Consider the following 20,751-nt stretch of genomic DNA (forward strand, 5'->3'; position numbering starts at 1 on the left):
TGCATTTAATGTTAGAGACAGACCAGGCCTGTCTGGCTGTGTCTGATGCATTAAGTGTTTATTGTTTTGGTCAGCAAAGCTATTTAGGGATGCAGACAGGCGGCTTACCCATAGTACACTTTAGAAAGGGAGTAACTGTAATTGTCAGCCAGCCTGCAGAGTAGAAGTGCAGTTCAATTAACCATCTGCAATCCTTGATTGGCTGACATTTTTTCGTTTTCCAATGTGAGTATACAAACTACACAACTGATATACTGTTTGTACAAAAACGTAGACATCAATATAAGACATTGAAATCACACATATTTTTCAAACGTTGGGTGATAGAGTACTTACACGATGCAGGGGGGTACCCCTTCTCCCTGAGGGGTGCAGGGTTCCTTCTCCTCCAGTTCAGGGCACTCCTCCCCTTCTCCCACGGGGAACTGGTGTACCCGGCGTGTGCGTGTGCGCTCACCCGTGGGCCCGTTGAGCTCGTAGCAGTCCTTGGAGCAGGGCGACCAGTCGGTCCAGTCGCTCACCTCACAGTCCTTGGCCAGTACGCAGGCCTGGTAGGTCACTGGCAGGGACTCCCGAGAACACAGGCTGGAGAGAAGAGACAAGGGGTTCATTAATTAGGTTCAAAGGAATCAGTGAAGGTGTTTGGTCAAAGGAATGAGGCAAGGTGTCCTAATAAGGCCAAACTTGTTTGCAAAATCCGATTCAGGAACACCACAGCTTCAAACCTCTTGAACTCATTCTGAATGTGCAAAGTACCTTTTCTACAAACCTACATATTAATTTAGCATTGTAGTCATTTAGCAGATACTCTCATCCAAAGCAATGTAAATCTGAAATAGGACCCAAATATAAAATTATAGATTTCCTTAGCTTACAGACAGATAAACATCATAATAAATAATAACCAATGTTAAATGAAGTGAGATGGAATACATTCCCACCAGATATATTCCAGAGCTTCTATAACAGTAAACACACTTGATCCTTGGCCTCTGACCAACAATGTGGTTGGTAGATGGTCAGTATCAGATCAGATAAGCCTCTTTGGGGGTTTCAGTTCAACATCTGTGGTAGATGCTATGAGTAGCTCATAAAAATAAAAATAAATACCTCGACATTACTCCTCATTATAAAGGAGAAATGTCTCAACATTACTCCTCATTATAAAGGAGAAATGTCTCAACATTAATCCTAGGATAGACCTAGACCATAGAGATATAATATATATTCTACTTGAAGATATGGGAATATAATACAAGTTGTTATCCCATCATTTCAATCATTTATGATTTTCTCTGACCATCTCCCTATGGACGCCCAATTTATTTTTCTTTCAAGATGCACTAAAGCATTCATATCCCTTTAAGAAAGTGGGATAGATGTATTCGGTGTTAAGTGGCCACCATAACAGCCACCCCGTTCCTCAGAGACAGAATGGGGACATACACGCATTTCACATCTCAGCAAAGAGGAACAATGCCTTTTAGAAAGCATGTGCACATGAGAAGAGTGGAATGGAGACCCCTCAATAAAACACGTCTTGACCACCACCACCCAGCTAATTCTGTAATATGAATGAATGACCATGCTACAGTATGTGGATGTAGTTAGAAGGCCGCCCATAGAAATGGACATGATACAGGATGATGGTTAACAGAAAGGGACAGTGGTTTGTCCTCCGACCATTTCATAGATGTTATGGTTGAGGCCTCTCATCGTCTGTTGGATCCTAGGGACACGGTTGAGTACAGCAGCATAGAAGGAAGCCATGACACTTCTACTCATCATTGATTCATCTCTCATAGTTGATCTCACTGAATAAATATAGTTTTTCTTTGAATATTACGCTATCTTGAGGCGCAAAAACAAGAATGCTGTTTATCCCCGTATTTCTTTATTAATGCTTACTATATATTAATCGCTGAATATCTGTCACGCCCTGACCTGAGAGAGCCTTTTTATGTCTCTATTTAGGTTTGGTCAGGGTGTGATTTGGGTGGGCATTCTATGTCTGTATTTCTATGTTGGGGATTGCTTTGTTTCGGCCGGGTATGGCTCCCAATCAGGAACAGCTGTACATCGTTGTTGCTGATTGGGAGTCATACTTAGGCAGCATGTTTTTCCTTTGGGTTTTGTGGGTAGATATTTTCTGTTTAGTGTTTTGCACCTGACAGAACTGTTTGGCTGTCGGTTTCTTGTTTTTTGTGTTTAAAATGTTCGATCTTTAATAAATTCATGATGAGCACTAACCACGCCGCGCCTTGGTCCACTCTCTCCAAAGACAGCCGTTACAATATCACAGTGCTTTCAGTTAGAGGTTATGGTAACTCTGAAGCTTTGAAACTAACTTCACGCTGTAGAAAACTCCAATTGCTTCTTTGAAAGACGACAAGTTCTTTGGTTAAACAAAGAATAAATGTCAATGAAAATATGATACAAAACATAAACACTTCATTCTCCATTGACTGAACCCTCACTTCAGAGAAAAACTAAAAAACACAGCTCTACTTTCTGAGATTTTTAGGAAAAGAGGTTGCAAAAAACTGGCCAAAAATATTTTAAATGCAAAGTAAACAAGCCGTTAGATGAATATTAATAAACTACAGGACTATTGTGGATTAATGTGAGCTACAAAAAAAGAACATCTCCAAAGGCAGCATTTTTGCCAATACTTTAAAGTGGTGCCAGAATAAAGAAATGATTTGAGGGTACTATGAATAAACTAATGAGCGAAGGCATGAGGTACGAAGAAGAAGAAGAAGTAGAACTACTAAAACTAAAACCATATGTAATATTCTATGACAAATCACTATTGCCATATCTATTCCAGAAGGCATAGATTCCCATCTCTCTCACTTATACATTAACAAAGCCATGTGAGTGATGATGACTTCATCGTGTGTGACTGTTAGTACTACAGAACACAGAACACTTTAGGCTCTTGTAATTCTTTGAGCGCTGACTGTGAATCGTGTGCTGCCAGTAATAATGTCTTTCTATAACACACAGAGAGATGCATCCCTACAACACCTCTATGTAATGGGGAAATAATGGAACATAGAACATTATATCAGAGACACTGGTGAGAAATGGATGAGACAGTCATCATGAGGTAGCTGTGATGCATACAGTAAGACTATAAACTATAAGTGAGACTGACCTCAGTGCGTCAGTGTTGCCGCTCCTGTGAACACAGGTCACCTCCCGGGTCTGGTATCCAACCTGCAGGTCCCAGAACTTCCCACCCTGTCGGTTCTGTCTGTTCCTGTTCCTCTTATTTTTGATCAGCTCTTTGGTCTCTGGGTCTTTCACCCTTCCCCTCGCCCTCACCCGCTCCCTCACCCTCTCCTTGACTCTTTCCTTGTTCTTCCTGCGTCCTTCTTTGGCTGCCTGTCTTCCTTTTCTCCCCTCCTTTCTTTTCTCCTTTCTTTTCATCCTTTCTTCTTTGCTCAGTCGAGGCTGGCGTGGCGTGGGCACCTCGCTGCCCTCTTTACCCTCTTTACCCTCTCTGCCCTTGCGAAGCCGGCGAGGGAGAGCCACATCTTTACCGTGAGTAAGGGTGGGAGCCTGCCTGGCCGTGCGAGGGAGGGGTACAGAGCAGGGACCCCAGGATCCCACCCTTAGACTATAGAGGCTCTCTGGGCCAACGCAGGGACCTGGCTGACACGTCTGGAACTCTGTCAGGTTAGGGCAGGCCGAGCCCCCGAACAGAGGCGGCGCCAGGACAAAACGGACACGATTCTGAAGACCCATGCCGCACGTTTTCGAACAGGAAGTCCATGGGGTGAACTGGGAGACCACACAGTCCCGCGGGCACGGGATCAGACAGGCCTGCTCCAGCCTGGGCTTGGGCTCAAAATATTCACAAATCGCTGCATCCTCCGCGGGCACGCCATCTGCTTTCTGGACGCAGCCCACCTCGCGTGTCTGGATGCCCTCCTCGCCACGGGTACATACGGCTGGCCGCTGGAGCGCCCCAGTGCTCCGCATGGACACGGGCACACACTGGTTCCAGGCGCCCAACTGCCAGTCGTACAGGTCTTTGTGCCAGTCACACACGTGGAAGCAGCTCTGCTGGTTCTCCGGGCGCTCTGCCTGGTCACAGTTGGTGTGAAGGGTGGTCCAGCCTTCAGAGTGGGCGCACCACACTGCCCGGCTCTGGCTGCCCCCTGGGCCACATTCACTGCCCATACACCGGCCCCATGGACCTGAGGAAACAGAGAGCCACAGAGATCACAAGGAGTTCAACTGAAGGATTAACTATCAGAGCAGTTAGTCATAATATTATCCAAATGGAAAGCATAATGTAGAACAAACTCAGCTCCGATCTGTCAGATTAGAACTTTACTGTACAGTTCTTAATAGCTACAAAATGACACGTCCATCTGTGTAAAACTTCATCTAAATGTTACCGTTCAAGACTTGACATTGATTTTGATAAGAAGTTGGAGGGCAGTTTATAAGGAATTTGCATCATCTCTTCATAGGACTTTCCTATGAATCAAAGCCCCTTAAAGCCCAGAAGACCAAGCTCTCTAGCGCTTCTATACCAGAGGACTATCAGTCAGTTTCTGAAGTGCTTCTCAGGACAACAGAACTGTAATGTATTTACACATCCAACACAAACAACCAAAGTGCCTCGTGAGGAGGAATAAGTTCCTGATAAATAACGCCTTCGCTCAAGCCCTAAATCCCACACGCACACGCACACACACACACACACACACACACACACACACACACACACACACACACACACACACACACACACACACACACACACACACACACACACACACACACACAAAAACAAACACAAATCACGCCGCATAAATCACTACGCCAAGTGCAATTTTCTGATTGCACTTCCTTCCTCTAGGATTTATGGGAATGCAATTAAAAGTCTAGAGTAAACATACCCTCGGAACATAAAACGCCAAGTAAGTACAGGACAAGCAGACAGAGAGCCCAGAGCCCACAGAGCCCAGAGCCCACAGAGCCCAGAGCCCACAGAGCCCAGAGCCCACAGAGCCCACAGCCCACAGAGCCCAGAGCCCAGAGCCCACAGAGCCCAGAGCCCAGAGCCCACATAGCCTAGATCCCAGAGCCCACATAGCCTAGATCCCAGAGCCCAGAGCCCACAGAGCCCACAGAGCCCAGAGCCCAGAGTTCACAGAGCCCACAGAGCCCAGAGTCCAGAACCAGGGCAGAATTACTGACAGAATCAATATTCCCAGGAAATGTAGAAGATTAAGGTACAGTGAGGAGGGAGGTCAGTGAGGAATTACCTACCCTGGCATATTCTAGCATAAGTAGTCAATCAATCAATCAATCAATCAATCAATCAATCAATCAATCAATCAATCAATTCTGCATGAAGGGTAAGCAGGACTTCTAATAAGGGTACAACCAGCCCATGACAACAACAGTGCTGATGTGCTTGTGTTTGTGGTGCTGAAAGGATAGCTCCGCCAATCTCTGGCTGGATAGGGATCGCTGCAATGTGGGCCATCTTGTGGTGCTGAAGGACAGCCCTGCTATTCTATCAGTGAGGAATAGTGGTGCAGAGGGCCCTTCCCTGGATTGAGCCTGTTTTATGTTGTTGGATTGAGTAGCTTGCAGTGCTACTGCTGGCCTGGGCCGCCTGCCTCTCTCTGAACCTACGTAGCTTACTATGTGAGAGGGCAAGCTGCTCAGATGAATCTGCATCACAGAAGTGGGTCAGAGGTCAGAGGAATCCTCCTCCTAGCTAAACAAACTACTACGGAATCTCCCATCCAACCCCGTATCTCCCTCTGTCTCTCCCCCATCTCTCTGGTGTCCCAGTGAGCTATCTAACCAGATCCAGGGAGGAGAGGAGTGCCGGCTGCCGGAAAAAGGACACAGCCTGGGAGTTCACTGAATCCTGGTCCCAGATCAGTTATTGCTGTGTAACAAGGCATAACAACAGACAGAGGAGTAGCCACAACAGATCTGGGGCCAGGCAAGGGAAAGTCAACCTAGTTTTGTCATTTAACTTCCAGATGACATGAATAATAATTTCCCTCAAGATATTCATACATTTTCCATATTTGTTTATGTCTGCATATGATGGACTAAGGTTCAGGGGACAGGGGAACTCTCCATGAATTAAAAGCTTCACTGGCTGCACAATCCTCTTGACTGGCTTCGTGAAAATCAGACTCAACCAAGCATCCGTTCTCCCACAATGCTACAAGAATGTTTCTTACCAGGGAAGACTATATAACACAATTCCAATGTTGGCCACTTTATCTGCCTGACAGCAGGGCTGAGGGGATATGAGAGAAGAGAGAGGAGAGGAGAGGAGAGGAGAGGAGAGGAGAGGAGAGGAGAGGAGAGGAGAGGAGAGGAGAGGAGAGGAGAGGAGAGGAGAGAGGTCCGAGAACAGAAGACAGGGGCTGTTTTAAGCAGTGCTTTATGTCTTGACTCCATAAAGCAGAGCCATGGTGATGAAAATGTCAGCAGAAGGAACAGAGCCTGAATTAGCCCTCAGCAGCAGAGAGAGAGGCCCGGTCGATACAGCTCAATAACACCTCGCGAGAAACTGCCTCCAACACAAGAGATAGCCCTGCCGCTCACACAGGCACATACACCTTTTGTGGCTGCCAATCTAGTATACTCCCTGCTAGCAAGTGAGGGAAAAGCACGATTGACCAACCTTTCCATAAAGAAATTGACTTTCATAATTGAGAGAAAGAACAAGAGGCATTTGATTAGCTAGGGGGGTTAAGCATTCCCAGCACTCTATTCTCTAAACAAGAACATGTTACAGCTGTGACATGTTAACCCCCCCCCAGGGGAAGGGTGTGTGTGTGAGTCTGGGTGAGGTTTCGGATTGAAAGGCTCCCCTCTCTGCAGGTGTTCACGGTAATTAATGAACATGTCAGTGGGTGATATGGTTATCCACAGTATGACAGAGAGTGGGAGTGAGAGGAAGAAAACAGCTCAAATTGGCCTGCTTCTCTCCATCACACAACCACACACACACCTGCGTCCCCTGTCCCACACTGAGAGGAGCCAGGAGGAACTAACGGCCCTCTACCAACATAGGGGAGGGGCACGAGGGGTGTGACACATCCCCCAGCCACCTCTCCTCAAACCCCCTTAGAACACCCACCCCCGGGGAGCCAACACTCTTTCTAATACAGAACAAGTCATAAGAAAGAGGAAGGAAGGAAGGAAGGAAGGAAGGAAGGAAGGAAGGAAGGAAGGAAGGAAGGAAGGAAGGAAGGAAGGAAGGAAGGAAGGAAGGAAGGAAGGAAGGAAGGAAGGAAGGAAGGAAGGAAGGAAGGAAGGAAGGAAGGAAGGAAGGAAGGAAGGAAGGAAGGAAGGAAGGAAGGAAGGGGAAGAAGAGAAGTTGGGGATGTGAGTGATTGACGGTTAGTGTGAAAGGCGAAAGACTGAAACAGGGAGAGCGAGATGGGGGGAGAGGGAGAGAGGCCTACTGTGAAGAGAGATGGGTGATGATGGAGAGATGGAGAGAGATGAGAGTGGTCTGGCTCTCCTTGGCCAATAATTGGGCCATGTACCAGTCCTTAGATCCATAGACCTATTGGGCACTATCATCTTCCCCAGCATCACCACACACGCACAGACACACACATGCACACCAGTGAGATGACTGTTAGTGACCTAGCTCTGTGCCTCTCTGCCTCTCCAGTAACACACAACACAGCTCTAATACTTTCAAATGACATTTCCCTATGATGCTCACACACCCTAGTCGTTACCCTCAACGGTTATTTTGCTGCCACACTGTCGTCTTTTGTATCACCAGACAAATCAATTACAATCCGTGTTTTATTTATTTGTTTGAATCAAATCCCCCTCTCTCTGCAGACAGCTTTGAATCGATAGGAGGGAGAAGGTCATCTTTTGAGGGAAATAAGTGATGTTTTTCTGCCTTTGGAGACAGGCTGTAACAGGCTTTAACGCTGATGTCTCAACACCTTGTTATTCGCTGATAACATAATGATGTGATCTACTTAGTATCTGTCAGAACCGAGGCCCTCGTCTCATGGTGCTGCCACAGGAGGGGAGAGACTGGGGGGAAGAGGAGAGAGAGGGAATGAGAGGTAGGGAGATGTAGGGAGAGAGAGAAAGAGAGGGAAGGGGAGGGAAAGAGAGAAAGAGAAAAGAGAGAAAGGAAAGAGAGAGAGAAAGAGTTTGCCCCATGCATTTCCTCAGTTGCTTTCTTGCCAGCTAAAATATTTTAGCAGTAATGGGATCACTCTTTCATGTGTCTCTCAACCCACTCTCATTTTAGTCATTTAGCAGATTCTCTTATCCAAAGCAACTTATAGGTGCAATTAGGGTTAATTGACTTGCTCAAGGGCACATTGGCAGATTTTTCATGAAGTCGGTTCGGTTACTGGCCCAATGCTCTTAGCCACTAGGCTACCTGCCTGCCACTCCTCGGCCTATCCCTCTCTCCCATGGTGCCTGGCAGAGGGCAGGTGTTGGCATTTACCAAGCAAATAGAAAGCAATGTGACGTGTTGCGTCCCAACAGAGGGTTTGGATGGAGGCGCTGTGTGTGTGTGTGTGTGTGTGTGTGTGTGTGTGTGTGTGTGTGTGTGTGTGTGTGTGTGTGTGTGTGTGTGTGTGTGTGTGTGTGTCACCATAGGATTTGGATGGAGAAGATGGAGAAGATGGAGCAAATGGAGAAGATGGAGAAGATGGAGAAGATGGAGAAGATCGGGAAAATGGGGAAGATGGAGAAGATGGGGAAAATGGGGAAGATGGAGAAGATGGAGAAGATGGAGAAGATGGGGAAAATGGGGAAGATGGAGAAGATGGGGAAAATGGGGAAGATGGAGAAGATGGAGAAGATGGGGAAAATGGGGAAGATGGAGAAGATGGGGAAAATGGGGAAGATGGAGAAGATGGAGAAGATGGAGAAGATGGGGAAAATGGGGAAGATGGAGAAGATGGGGAAAATGGGGAAGATGGAGAAGATGGAGAAGATGGGGAAAATGGGGAAGATGGAGAAGATGGAGAAGATGGAGAAGATGGGGAAAATGGGGAACCCCATCAGGCTAGTCAATCTGTATTCATATGTTGAACACATATGACAAAGACACTGTAAAAAGGTCCGGAAATTCAATTTCAAATTCAGATTCAGATATTCCTTGATATTCCTTGATATTCCTTGATATTCATTGTTTCCCATAAAAAGGGAAACAAGGGAATATCTTCCCGACCCTAAAGCAAAACTGAGAAAATAGTCACAATGAGTACCAGGCATTAGTCTCCTTATGCCAGAAACACAGTCTCATTGGACAGAAACGTCTGCCAAAATGGTAGAGACTATAGACAAGCTCAGATCTTTTTCCAATATCCTAGAGGAGCAAGTGTATTTCTCTTTCTCTCCCTAGAGTCATTAAGCTGTGGTGAAGGCAGTATGGTTGACGGCAGTATCATTATTTTCCCATTTCATTTTTTAGAAAAGGGGGAGTGTGTAGATGTATGAAAAGGAAATCATCTCGTTCTCTTCGTCTACAGGTCGTCCAGGGTTGTCTGTTAGGTGGCAACATTTGAACTAAATGACCGCATGTTGTAAAGCTTCTGTGTCGGGCATCAGTAAAAATATCACCACCAGACGTTGTTTCTAAATCCATAAACCGGGTGTCGTGGACACAGGTTAAGCACAGTCCCATCAGAAATAGGCTGAATGTATGTCCGGAAATCCGACCCAAAAAGAACTCTGCAACAACATCCGACTGACCACCCGAGAAGGCATCCCAGACAGGCATGCAGACAGGACAATCAGTCTGAATGGAGTTGTCTAGTTTATGAGCGAGAGACCGTAGTCATGACACCAGTCGCTCAGACAACTGGTCATGTATCTTTCATAAACCAGTCAGAGTAGGAGGTCTCTTCCCTTTTAGAAAGGGTTACATTACATGTTGTGCTGCATGGCAGAGTGCCTCTTCGAACCAGTAGAGACACAAGGCTGGCTCTATCTTAACACAGACGTGTGTAGTATCACACAGACCTGGGGGAGAAAGACGCTTGATAACCCATATTCCCTTTTCAGCCTTTGCGGGCAGTTTGGTGGAAAACAGAGATCTGCAAAGAGCACTAGAAGACAACTATGACATGTTTGGGGGATGATTTCTGGATGAACTCTTGACTCTTTTGACGTGTGTATGGTGGGAAATCATCCCCGGGCAATAGAGAACAAATAAAGAGCCATTACTTCAACATGGTCGACACAGCAATTACAAAATGCTCTTTTGGGCAAAACCTAATTTGTTGAAACTCCCACTGACATCACAAAGTACTGTGCAATCGCATTTTCATGTACTTTATGCTTAAATCATTACAGGGATTGACTAAGATTAAGATTAGCTACTAATGATGATGATCAGCCTTTATAGCAGGGGTGTTCAACTCTGACCCTACGAGGACTGGAGCCTGCTGATTTTCTGTTCTACCTGATCATTGATTGCACCCACCTGGTGTGCCAGGTCTAAATCAGATCCTGATTAGAGGGGAACAATGAAAACAGGCAGTAGAAATGGCTTCGTGGTCCAGAGTTGAGTTTGAGGGCTCTACCTCAAATCAGAGACAGCTAAGGTCTCATCTATCAGAGACACAGGTATAGAACTTTGTCGGACATCCAAGCAGACATTCCAGCTGCAGTGTGCTCGAGAGGTAAAGTGGAGGCACTCTCAGCAATATCAACAAACCGCCTGAACCATATTGTCTGCATATATAAATAGTAGGCTGGTTGATCCTCCGGCAGCCCAGCTGAAGGGAAACGTGTGGGGAACCGTGCCGCTGGTTACCGATAGGCTCAGAGAGAAATGGGAAGATGACGGACAACTAGCTCCTCTTCTCACTCTCTATGTGGCTGCCCCTCACGGCATTCATTATGCATTCATTATGCACATATGTCTGTGTTTGTGTGCATGCACATCCGTGTGTGTACAATGTGTGACACAGTCAGCGGGTGCAAGTGCTTGTTAAGGGCTGGGGTTGAGGAAGACCTTGTTGTTAGCTCGTGGTTGTCAGACATGTTCCCCATACTGACATGAGGTGGCAGCCATAAACCTTCAGAAAACACACTATTATACTGCGAACAGATACAGGAACACACACTCTCAAAACCATGCACACATGAACACACATGCACAAACATACACACACACACACACGCACACGTGCCCACACACCCTTAATGTGCATTTGAGAGGGAGCTGATTTCCTGTGAATGCTTTGCTGGAGCAGGAAGCAGGAAGCAGATATCATGATAAATATGCAGCAGCTCAGTGGAGGAGATCAGACATAGGAGCAGAGTTATCTACAGTGATTTCAGAGTGTTCATTACAAATCACCACCCACCCACGCCAGCACACCCACGCAACGACACCCACGCAACGACACCCACGCAACGACACCCACGCAACGACACCCACGCAGACACCCATGCAACAACACCCACGCAACGACACCCACGCAACGACACCCATGCATGCACACACGGGTGACACATTCTCCTCTCAATTTGACATTTTTGCAATTTCACTATTTTACAATAATACTAAAGTGTATTTGTGTCAAGAACAAATCCTCATTGAATTCTGCATCCCCGGCTCATCGTTCTTCCAGGGCAATCTTCCAGGGCAATCACAAACACACACAAACACACACAAACACACAGCCCACAGCGGGTCTTCCACTGTGGGCTGAATGGAAACTGCATTGAGCTGTCCTTGCTGGAGGAAGGGTATCTATCTGCTTCATGATGGTGTGTGTGTGTGTGTTTGTGTGTATGTGTGATTACTGTTGCCGAATGCCCATCTCTCATTGTTCCCCCATAACAGAGGCTGACTGGGGCCAGGCACAAAGAACTTTACAACCCTATTGAGGGAGACAGAGAGAGGGACACACACACACAGCTTGAGCCGATGTTTACAATGAGGCCACTGTTTGGTGTCCCTAACAGTACCCCCAACTTCTACCACTACCTCCCTCCCTCCTGCGCGCACACACACACACACACACACACACACACACACACACACACACACACACACACACACACACACACACACACACACACACACACACACACACACACACACATACACATACACACACACACACCTAAAAACAACCCCCCTTCTTCACATACACATCCCAGATGTTGAAATGTATCCTTTGTCCTTCCACTCACCAGAATATAGAACCAAAATAATGGGAAGGGGGGCTCGGGGCTCTATGTGGAAAACACATGCAACTTAAAAACAGAGGCAATTAGGGTTGAATACATATTACATTCCTTGTCCAATAGAATGGCTGCATTTTCACCAGAGAGTCGTGGCAGCAGAAACAAACTACACAGAGCAACATTGATCCTGTGGTAAAATATTAATTAGTGTGTGTGTATGGGGGGGTATAACTTCAAGGTGAAACACACACACACACTTTTAATGGCCTCCTCACACTAAATCAAGGTTTTCCACGTTGATTTATTTGCGGCTGAATAATGATTGCCGGCGGGAGTATCAAAAACGAGAGAAGAAGAGAGAAGGAACAAACAACACTTGATATGACAGATGGGTCGTCTATGAGTGTGAGCAGTAAGTAAGAAGGGACACAGAGAGTAGGGACAGCCGTGGTGGTGTAAGATCTTATCAGGCTACCCGTGGGTTTGCAACATACTGAAGTTGATCAGAAGTGAGATTTATCCATCCTGAGGGAGTATGCAGAGAGCGATGAAAAGAGAGAAATGGAGGATGCAAGGAGAGAGGGAGAGAGAGAAAGAAAGAGAGAGAGAGATGGAGCGAGAGAGAGAGTGATGGAGAGAGAGAGGGAGAGAGCGAGATGGAGAGAGAGAGAGAGAGATGGAGAGAGAGAGGGAGAGAGATGGAGAGAGCGAGATGGAGAGAGAGATGGAGAGAAGGATACAGGGAGGGAGGGTTGGAGACAGACAGAGAGAAGGATACAGGGAGGGAGGGTTGGAGACAGACAGAGAGAAGGATACAGGAAGGGAGGGTTGGAGACAGACAGAGAGAAGGATACAGGGAGGGAGGGTTGGAGACAGACAGAGAGAGGGAGTGTGACTGGAGGAAGGGAAAAAGGAGGCCCTTGATCCACTGCCACAGAGAGAAGAGATAGCAAGGTGAGTCGTTTGAGAAATCTGCCCTTTACATGAAAAGGCATTAGTCAGGCATTAGTCAAGCTGGGCCAGAGAGTGGAGAGGCTAACATGATTGGATTTGGCTGAGAAACATGGGACATACACTCACAGAGAGATGGGGGGATGGGGAGGTACTGTATAAAGAGTGGGGGAGAGGGGTTGTGCAGGGAGAAAGAGAGAGAGAGAGAGAGAGAGAGAGAGAAAGAACCCCCACTATTACACCCGCCCAAGCCCCATCCAGCGACTTAAGAGTTATGTATCAGATGCTCAACATGCTCTGCTCACACCAACTGTGATGATCCGGGCCTAAACCACACAAAAACAACACTAGACACTATGGAACACAAAGCTTTTACTATCTCATCCAGGAATATACAAGGTCTGAGGTCATCTGCCTTCATCAAGACTTCAATAAAGAAATTGGAAATACAGACAGGTGTGAAACAAATCAAATGTTATTGGTCACATACACGTGTTTAGCAGATGTTAATGTGAGTGTAGCGAAATGCTTGTGCTTCTAGTTCCAACAGTGCAGAAATATCTAACAAGTAATCTAACAATTCCATAACAACTACCTAAAACGCACAAATCTAAGTAAAGGAATAGAATATATACATATATGGATGAGCAATGACCGAGCGGCATAGGCAAGATGCAATAGATGGTATAAAATACGATATAAAATACTGTATATACATATGAGATGAGTAATGCAAGATATGTAAACATAATTATGTAACGATCGTCTGACAGAGGGGACCAAGATGCAGCGTGGTAAGTGCTCATATTAACTTTAATGACACTTTAAATAAAACAAGAAAACGAAAGCAAACAGTTCTGCTTGTTGAACACACAAGACAGAAAACAACTACCCACAAACCCCAAAGGAAAACAGGCTGCCTAAGTATGGCTCCCAATCAGCGATAACGATGTACAGCTGTTCCTGATTGAGAGCCATACCAGGCCAAAACAAGGAAATACAAAAACATAGAAAAAAGGACATAGAATGCCCACCCTAGTCACACCCTGGCCTAACCAACATAGAGAACAAAAACCTCTCTATGGCCAGGGCGTGACAAATTAAAGTGGCATTATTTATACAGTGATCCATTTATTAAAGTGACCAATGATTTCAAGTCTGATGTAGGTAACAACCTCTCAAAGTTAGTGATGGCTGTTTAGCAGTCTGATGGCCTTGAGATAGAAACTATTTTTCAGTCTCTCGTTCCCAGCTTTGATGCACCTGTACTGACTTCACCTTCTGGATGGTAGCAGTGTGAACAGGCAGTGGCTCGGGTGGTTGTTGTCCTTGATTATCTTTTTGGCCTTCTTGTGACATGGGGTGCTGTCGGTGTCCTGGAGGGCAGGTAATTTTCCCCCGGTGATGCGTTGTGCAGACCGCACCACCCACTGGAGAGCTTTGCGGTTGAGGGCGGTGCAGTTGCCATACCAGGCGTTGATGCAGCCCGACAGGATGCTTTCGATTGTGCATCTGTAAAAGTTTGTGAGGGTTGTAGGTCACAAGCCAAATTTCTTCAGCCTCCGTAGGTTGAAGGAGCACTGTTGCGCCTTCTTCACCACACTGTCTGTTTGGGTGGACCATTTCAGTTTGTCCATGATGTTACCCCGAGGAACTTAAAACGTTCCACCTTCTCCACTACTGTCCCGTCGATGTGGATAGGGGGGTGCTCCCTCTGCTGTTTCCTGAAGTCCACAATCATGTCCTTTGTTTTGTTGACGTTTAGTGAGAGGTTGTTTTCCTGATACCACACTCCGAGGGCCCTCACCTCCTCCCTATAGGCTGTCTCGTCGTTATTGGTAATCAAGCCTACTACTGTTGTGTCATCTGCAAACTTGATGATTGAGTTGGAGGCGTGCATGGCCACACAGTCATGGGTGAACAGGGAGTACAGGAGGGGGCTGAGCACGCACCCTTGTGGGGCCTTGGTGTTGAGGATCAGCGAAGTGGAGATGTTGTTTCCTACCTTCACCACCTGGGGGCAGCCCGTCAATTGTACAGGGCGGGACCCAATTGCACAGGGCAGGGTTGAGACCCCAGGGAAGAGACTCGTAGGTTATGCTAATTTGGTATAGAGCAGACCTAACCCACTCTATTATATGAGTCAAAACAGGAACATTTGACATCTGGCTAGAAATTAATAAGGAAATTATCTCAACAGAGAAAAATGTCCTCATGTGTGCTACATATATCCTCCCAATATAATCCCCATACTTTAACGATGACAGCTTCTCCATCCTAGAGGGGGAGATCAACAATTTACAGGCTCAGGGACATGTACTAGTCCGTGGCATCCTAAATCCCCAAACTGGCCAAGAACCCGACACCCTCAGCACACAGGGGGACAAACACCTACCCCGAGGTGATGGCATTCCCTCCCCCATATTCCCCCCTAGACACAACTACAGACACAACTATGACAAGATAACCAACAAAAACAACTCCTGCAGCTCTGTTGGACCCTGGATTTGTACATAGTCAATGGTAGGCTTCAAGGGGACTCCTATGTTAGGTACACCTATAGCTCATCTCTTGGCAGTAGTACTGTAGACTACTTTATCACTGACCTCAACCCAGAGTCTCTTAGAGCGTTCACAGTCAGTCCACTGACACCCCTATCAGATCTCAGCAAAATCACACTCTTCTTGAACAGAGCTATGCTCAATCATGAGACATCCAAGCCAAAGGAACTGAATAATATTAAGAAATGCTATAGATGGAAGGAAAATAGTGTGGAAATCTACCAAAAACAATTAGGCAACCACAAATTCAATCCCTTCTAGATAATTTCTGGGACAAAAGGTTTCACTGTAATAGTGAAGGTGTAAACTTGGCAGTAGAAGACCTAACCAGTATATTTGACCTCTCAGCTTCCTTATCAAATCTAAACATTTCAAGCAGACAACCTAAGAAAATTAACAACAATGACAAATGGTTTGATGAAGAATGCAAAAACCTAAGAAAGAAATTGAGAAACATATCCAACCACAAACACAGAGACCAAGAAAACCTGAGCCTGTGCCTTCACTATGTGTGACCTGTTGCCACAAGAAAAGGGCAAGCAGTGAAGAACCTAACACCATTGTAAAAACAACCTATATTTATTTTCCCTTTTGTACTTTAACTATTTGCACATCATTACAACACTGTATATAGACATAATATGACATTTGAAATGTCTTTATTATTTTGGAACTTTTGTAAGTGTGATGTCTAGGAAAGTCAGTTAAGAACAAATTCTTATTTACAATGACGGCCGACACCGGCCAAAACTGAACAACGCTGGGTTAATTGTGCGCCGCGCTATGGGACTCCTAACCACAGTTGTGATACAGCCTGGATTCGAACCAGAGTGTCTGTAGTGACGCCTTTAGCACTGATATGCAGTGCCTTAGACCGCTGCGCCACTCACTTTTGTTTATTATCTATTTCACTTGCTTTGTAAGCAATGTAAGCATATGTTTCCCATGCCAATAAAGCACCTTAAATTGAAAAGAATTGAGAGAGAGATAGACTTACTGTAGGGGTAGAGAGGGACAGGATTGAGTGGTTACAGACATCCAGGCTATGCACACTGGTGGCAGCATATGGTGTGATCTGGGTTATGTTGGACTTGGCTTCCTGGTGTGCTTTAAAGGTTATATATAAGGTTGTGTACGGGCCTCATAAAGTAGAGTTGTATTTAGCAAGAAAGAAGTGATAGGTATTTTCAGCACAGCAGGGTTACAGTTGCTATCATTGCATTATCGTACAGTATCATACAGTATCTACCATAGTTATGAGAGCAGGTTAGGCTACATTATTACTAATAATGTGATTTTCTTACCATTATTGCTATTATCGTTACAAATTGTCTACTCTGAAACTTAGTTCATGGTAGGCTAATCCCATTCGTCATTAGAATTGGATTAAACCAGATCAGAGAAGAGCCAAAGGGTTGTAAGATGTGTCCTGAAGCTATGGAAGACGGCGAGATGGAGAAAGGGATGTGGTCTAGGCTGCTTTAATGGCACTGGGACAGGGAGGAGAGATGAGACAGACAAAGGAATGGAGAGAGGGAGAGAAGGATGGTAATGATAACAGATAGGGGTTTAAAGAACAGGAGTCCCCGCTCTAACACAGTCCTTACACATCCCCGTGTATAAAGGCAATATTAGGATCAACATAGAAAAAATACCCAAAAATAAACTAGATTAAGAGATATAAGACGACCAATGTGAAACACGTCTGCTGCTATGGATTTGAGTTAGAGAAAAAAAGACCGTTCAAAGTCAACTAAGAAAAGTATTAAGAAACAGCTATTTTAGGAGCAGTGCTAGAATCAACAAAGACAAAAATAGACCAAGACACAAGACAGTATAATAAGAGACTGGAGAGGCGGTGTTGACGTAATGCTGTGTTACGCCCGGACCATAGAGAGCCCTTGTGTTCTAGTCTTTTCATTTCTGTGTTGGTGCTCTTGGTATGGTTCCCAATTAGAGGCAGCTGATGTGCGTTGTCTCTAATTGGGGATCATACTTAAGGTGTCATTGTTCCCACCTGCTTTGTAGGATATTGTTTTGTTGAGTGCTGATGTGCGCTCTGTTACTTCACGGTCGTTGTTTGTTTATTGTTTTGTTTAAGTTTCACTAATAAAAGATGTGGAACTCGAATCAGGCTGCGCCTTGGTTCGTCTATCCCAACAACCGTGACATGCTGCTACAGTGGATGTGATTAGAGGGGCTGGGTCTCTGTACGGAACAGGGAAAAGGCTGCCATTTGGGACGCACCCAGTGAGAAATGAAATGATAACAAAGGACAGATCAATGAAAGGTACTGTAAAATAAGGAACTCTATATTTAGAATGTGGGTTAGACTTATTCCCTTCTTAAAGCAAGCCTTAGTCGCCTTCTACGAATCCCATTTACAGTGTACACTTCTGTACTTCCTGGAAGGATAAGCTACAGCAAAATCTCTTACCATTAAAGATGTATAATGTTTACTTTATAAAGAGCTTGAATGCATTTGCCTAACAAAAATACAAACAAAAACAGATTGTCTGGTGATTGTGTCTGGTGATATGACAGATCGTAAAGACACACATGAGCGTGACATGATCCTTAAAGACGTCTTAAGAGATCTGTTTAAATCTGTTGGGCCTTTGAGTTCAGAATAATCCTTTAATGACTCAAGGCTGACCTGGATATCAGTGTGTGTGTGTGTGTGTGTGTGTGTGTGTGTGTGTGTGTGTGTGTGTGTGTGTGTGTGTGTTCTGTCTGTCTGTCTGTCTGTCTGTCTGTCTGTCTGTCTGTCTGTCTGTCTGTCTGTCTGTCTGTCTGTCTGTCTGTCTGTCTGTCTGTCTGTCTGTCTGTCTGTCTGTCTGTCTGTCTGTCTGTCTGTCTGTCTGTCTGTCTGTCTGTCTCTCTCTGTGTGTGCCCACAAAGCTCATCATTAAGCAAAGGACCATGGGACTAAACACCTCCCTCTGCAACTGGATCCTGGACCTCCTGACGAGCCTGCCCCAGGTGATAAGGGTAGACAACAACACGCCTGCCACACTGATCCTCAACACTGGGGCCCCTCAGGGGTGCGTGCTTAGTCCCCTCCTGTACTCCCTGTTCTCCCTGTTCACATACGCACTATACATACACATGGATTTAGTACTGTATATATGTGGTAGTGGTGGAGTAGGGGCCTGAGGGCACACAGTGTGTTGTGAAATCTGTGAATGTATTGTAATGTTTTAAAAATTTTATAAACTGCCTTAATTTTGCTGGACCCCAGGAAGAGTAGCTGCTGTGTTGGCAGCAGCTAATGGGATCCATAATAAATACAAATACAAAATATCCATAACTGCGTGGCCAAACACAACTACAACACCATCGTTAACTTTGCTGACGACACAACAGTGGTAGGCCTGATCAACAACGATGATGAGACAGCCTATAGGAGGGAAGTCAGAGACCTGGCAGTGTGGTGCCAGGAAAAAAACCTCTCCCTCTTTGTGAGCAAGACAAAGGAGCTGATCATGGACTACAGGAAAAGGCGGGCTGGACAGGCCCCTAATAACATCGACGGGGCTGTAGTGGAGCGAGTCGAGAGCTTTAAGCTCCTTGGTGTCCACATCACCAACAAACTATCATGGTCCAAACACAACAGTCGTGAAGAGGGCACGACAGCGCCTTTTCCCCCTCAGCCGACTGAAAATATTTGGCATGGGTCCCTAGATACTCAAGAAGTTGCACCATCGAGAGCATCCTGACCATTTGCATCACTGCCTGTTATGGCAACTGCTTGGCATCTGACCGTAAGGCGCTACAGAGGGTAGTGCATACGGCCCAGTACATCACTGGGGCCAAGCTTCCTGCTATCCAGAACCTAGAGGAAGGCCCAAAAAATTGTCAAAGACTCCAGTCACTCAAGTCATAGACTGTTCTCTCTATCCGCATGGCAAGCGGTACCGGAGCACCAAGTCTTGGACCAAAAGGCTTCTTAGCGGCTTCTACCCCCAAGACATAAGCCTGCTGAACAATTAATCAAATGGCCACCTGGACTATTTACAATGGCACATACCTGCCCCCCCACCCTTTTGTTTTTACACTGCTGCTACTCGCTGTTTATTATCTATGTATAGTCACTCTACCTACATGTACAAATTATCTTGACTAACCTGTACTAACCTGTACCCCCAATAACGAGGCTAAATACAGGGGGTACCGGTACCAAGTCAATGTGACTCAGTACCGGTACCCCCTGTATTTAGCCTCGTTATTGTTATTTTATTGTGTTACTTTTATATTTGAATGTATTTTTTTTACTTTAGTTTATTTTCTTAACTCTATTTCTTGAACTCCATTGTTGGTTAAGGGCTTGTAACTTAGCATTTCACGGTAAAGTCTACACCTGTTGTATTCAACGCATGTGCGAAATAACATTTGATTTGTGTGTGTGTGTGTGTGTGTGTGTGTGTGTGTGTGTGTGTGTGTGTGTGTGTGTGTGTGTGTGTGTGTGTGTGTTCATGTAGATCTATGACAGATCTCAATCTATATCAACTCATAATGACCGGTAAAACAAATGAGAGAGGAGGCTTTTCATGTTGAGCTAAATCACTGGTAGGAGTCAGCAGTAAGCAGTACGTAGCATCTGGAGGATTTAAGAGTACATCCAAGCAAGGTGAGGTCAGGGTGCTCTCTAACCTCTAACCTGTGTTCCATGCAGCATTGTGACTTACTATCAAGCTCATTAAAGCTCACTGTAAAGCAAGTACATGAAGAGATAAGGGCAGGCTGCAAGAGGATTCCACAAGATTAGAAAGTTCTATGGGAGGTTGTTTCTCTGAAGGAAATCCCTCTGGTCTCATCTCATGGCTCTCCTTAGAGATATCTGATACTGCTTTCAGTGATGATATCAGTATCTAACAGTAGCATCTGCATACATTTGGATGTCAACACTGTCATGACGTTGGCCTCTTTTGGTACAGGGAGGACAGTTGACCCCCTCCCCTTTGTACCATCCCCCAACCTACCTTCCCCCCAACCCAGGCCCTGTGTGAAAGGGTTGTAAAAACTCTAAGTTGAGCGTCTC

The 20,751-nt window shown here is 45.6% G+C and overlaps 1 protein-coding gene across 1 annotated transcript in view; it reads right to left on the reverse strand.

Moving 5' to 3' along the window:
• LOC106570313 (thrombospondin type-1 domain-containing protein 7A) overlaps positions 1–20,751 on the reverse strand; it is a 195,116-nt gene that overhangs the window by 118,953 nt on the left and 55,412 nt on the right. The window contains exons 2-3 of the mRNA XM_014142501.2: positions 3,161–4,208; positions 337–585 (exon numbers count right to left, since the gene is read on the reverse strand). Of these exons, the coding sequence (XP_013997976.2) occupies positions 337–585; positions 3,161–4,208 (1,297 nt within the window). The remainder of the gene's footprint in view (positions 1–336; positions 586–3,160; positions 4,209–20,751) is intronic.

The sequence above is a fragment of the Salmo salar genome, chromosome ssa14 (genome assembly GCF_905237065.1).
Source record: "Salmo salar chromosome ssa14, Ssal_v3.1, whole genome shotgun sequence".
Classification (NCBI taxonomy): domain Eukaryota; kingdom Metazoa; phylum Chordata; class Actinopteri; order Salmoniformes; family Salmonidae; genus Salmo; species Salmo salar.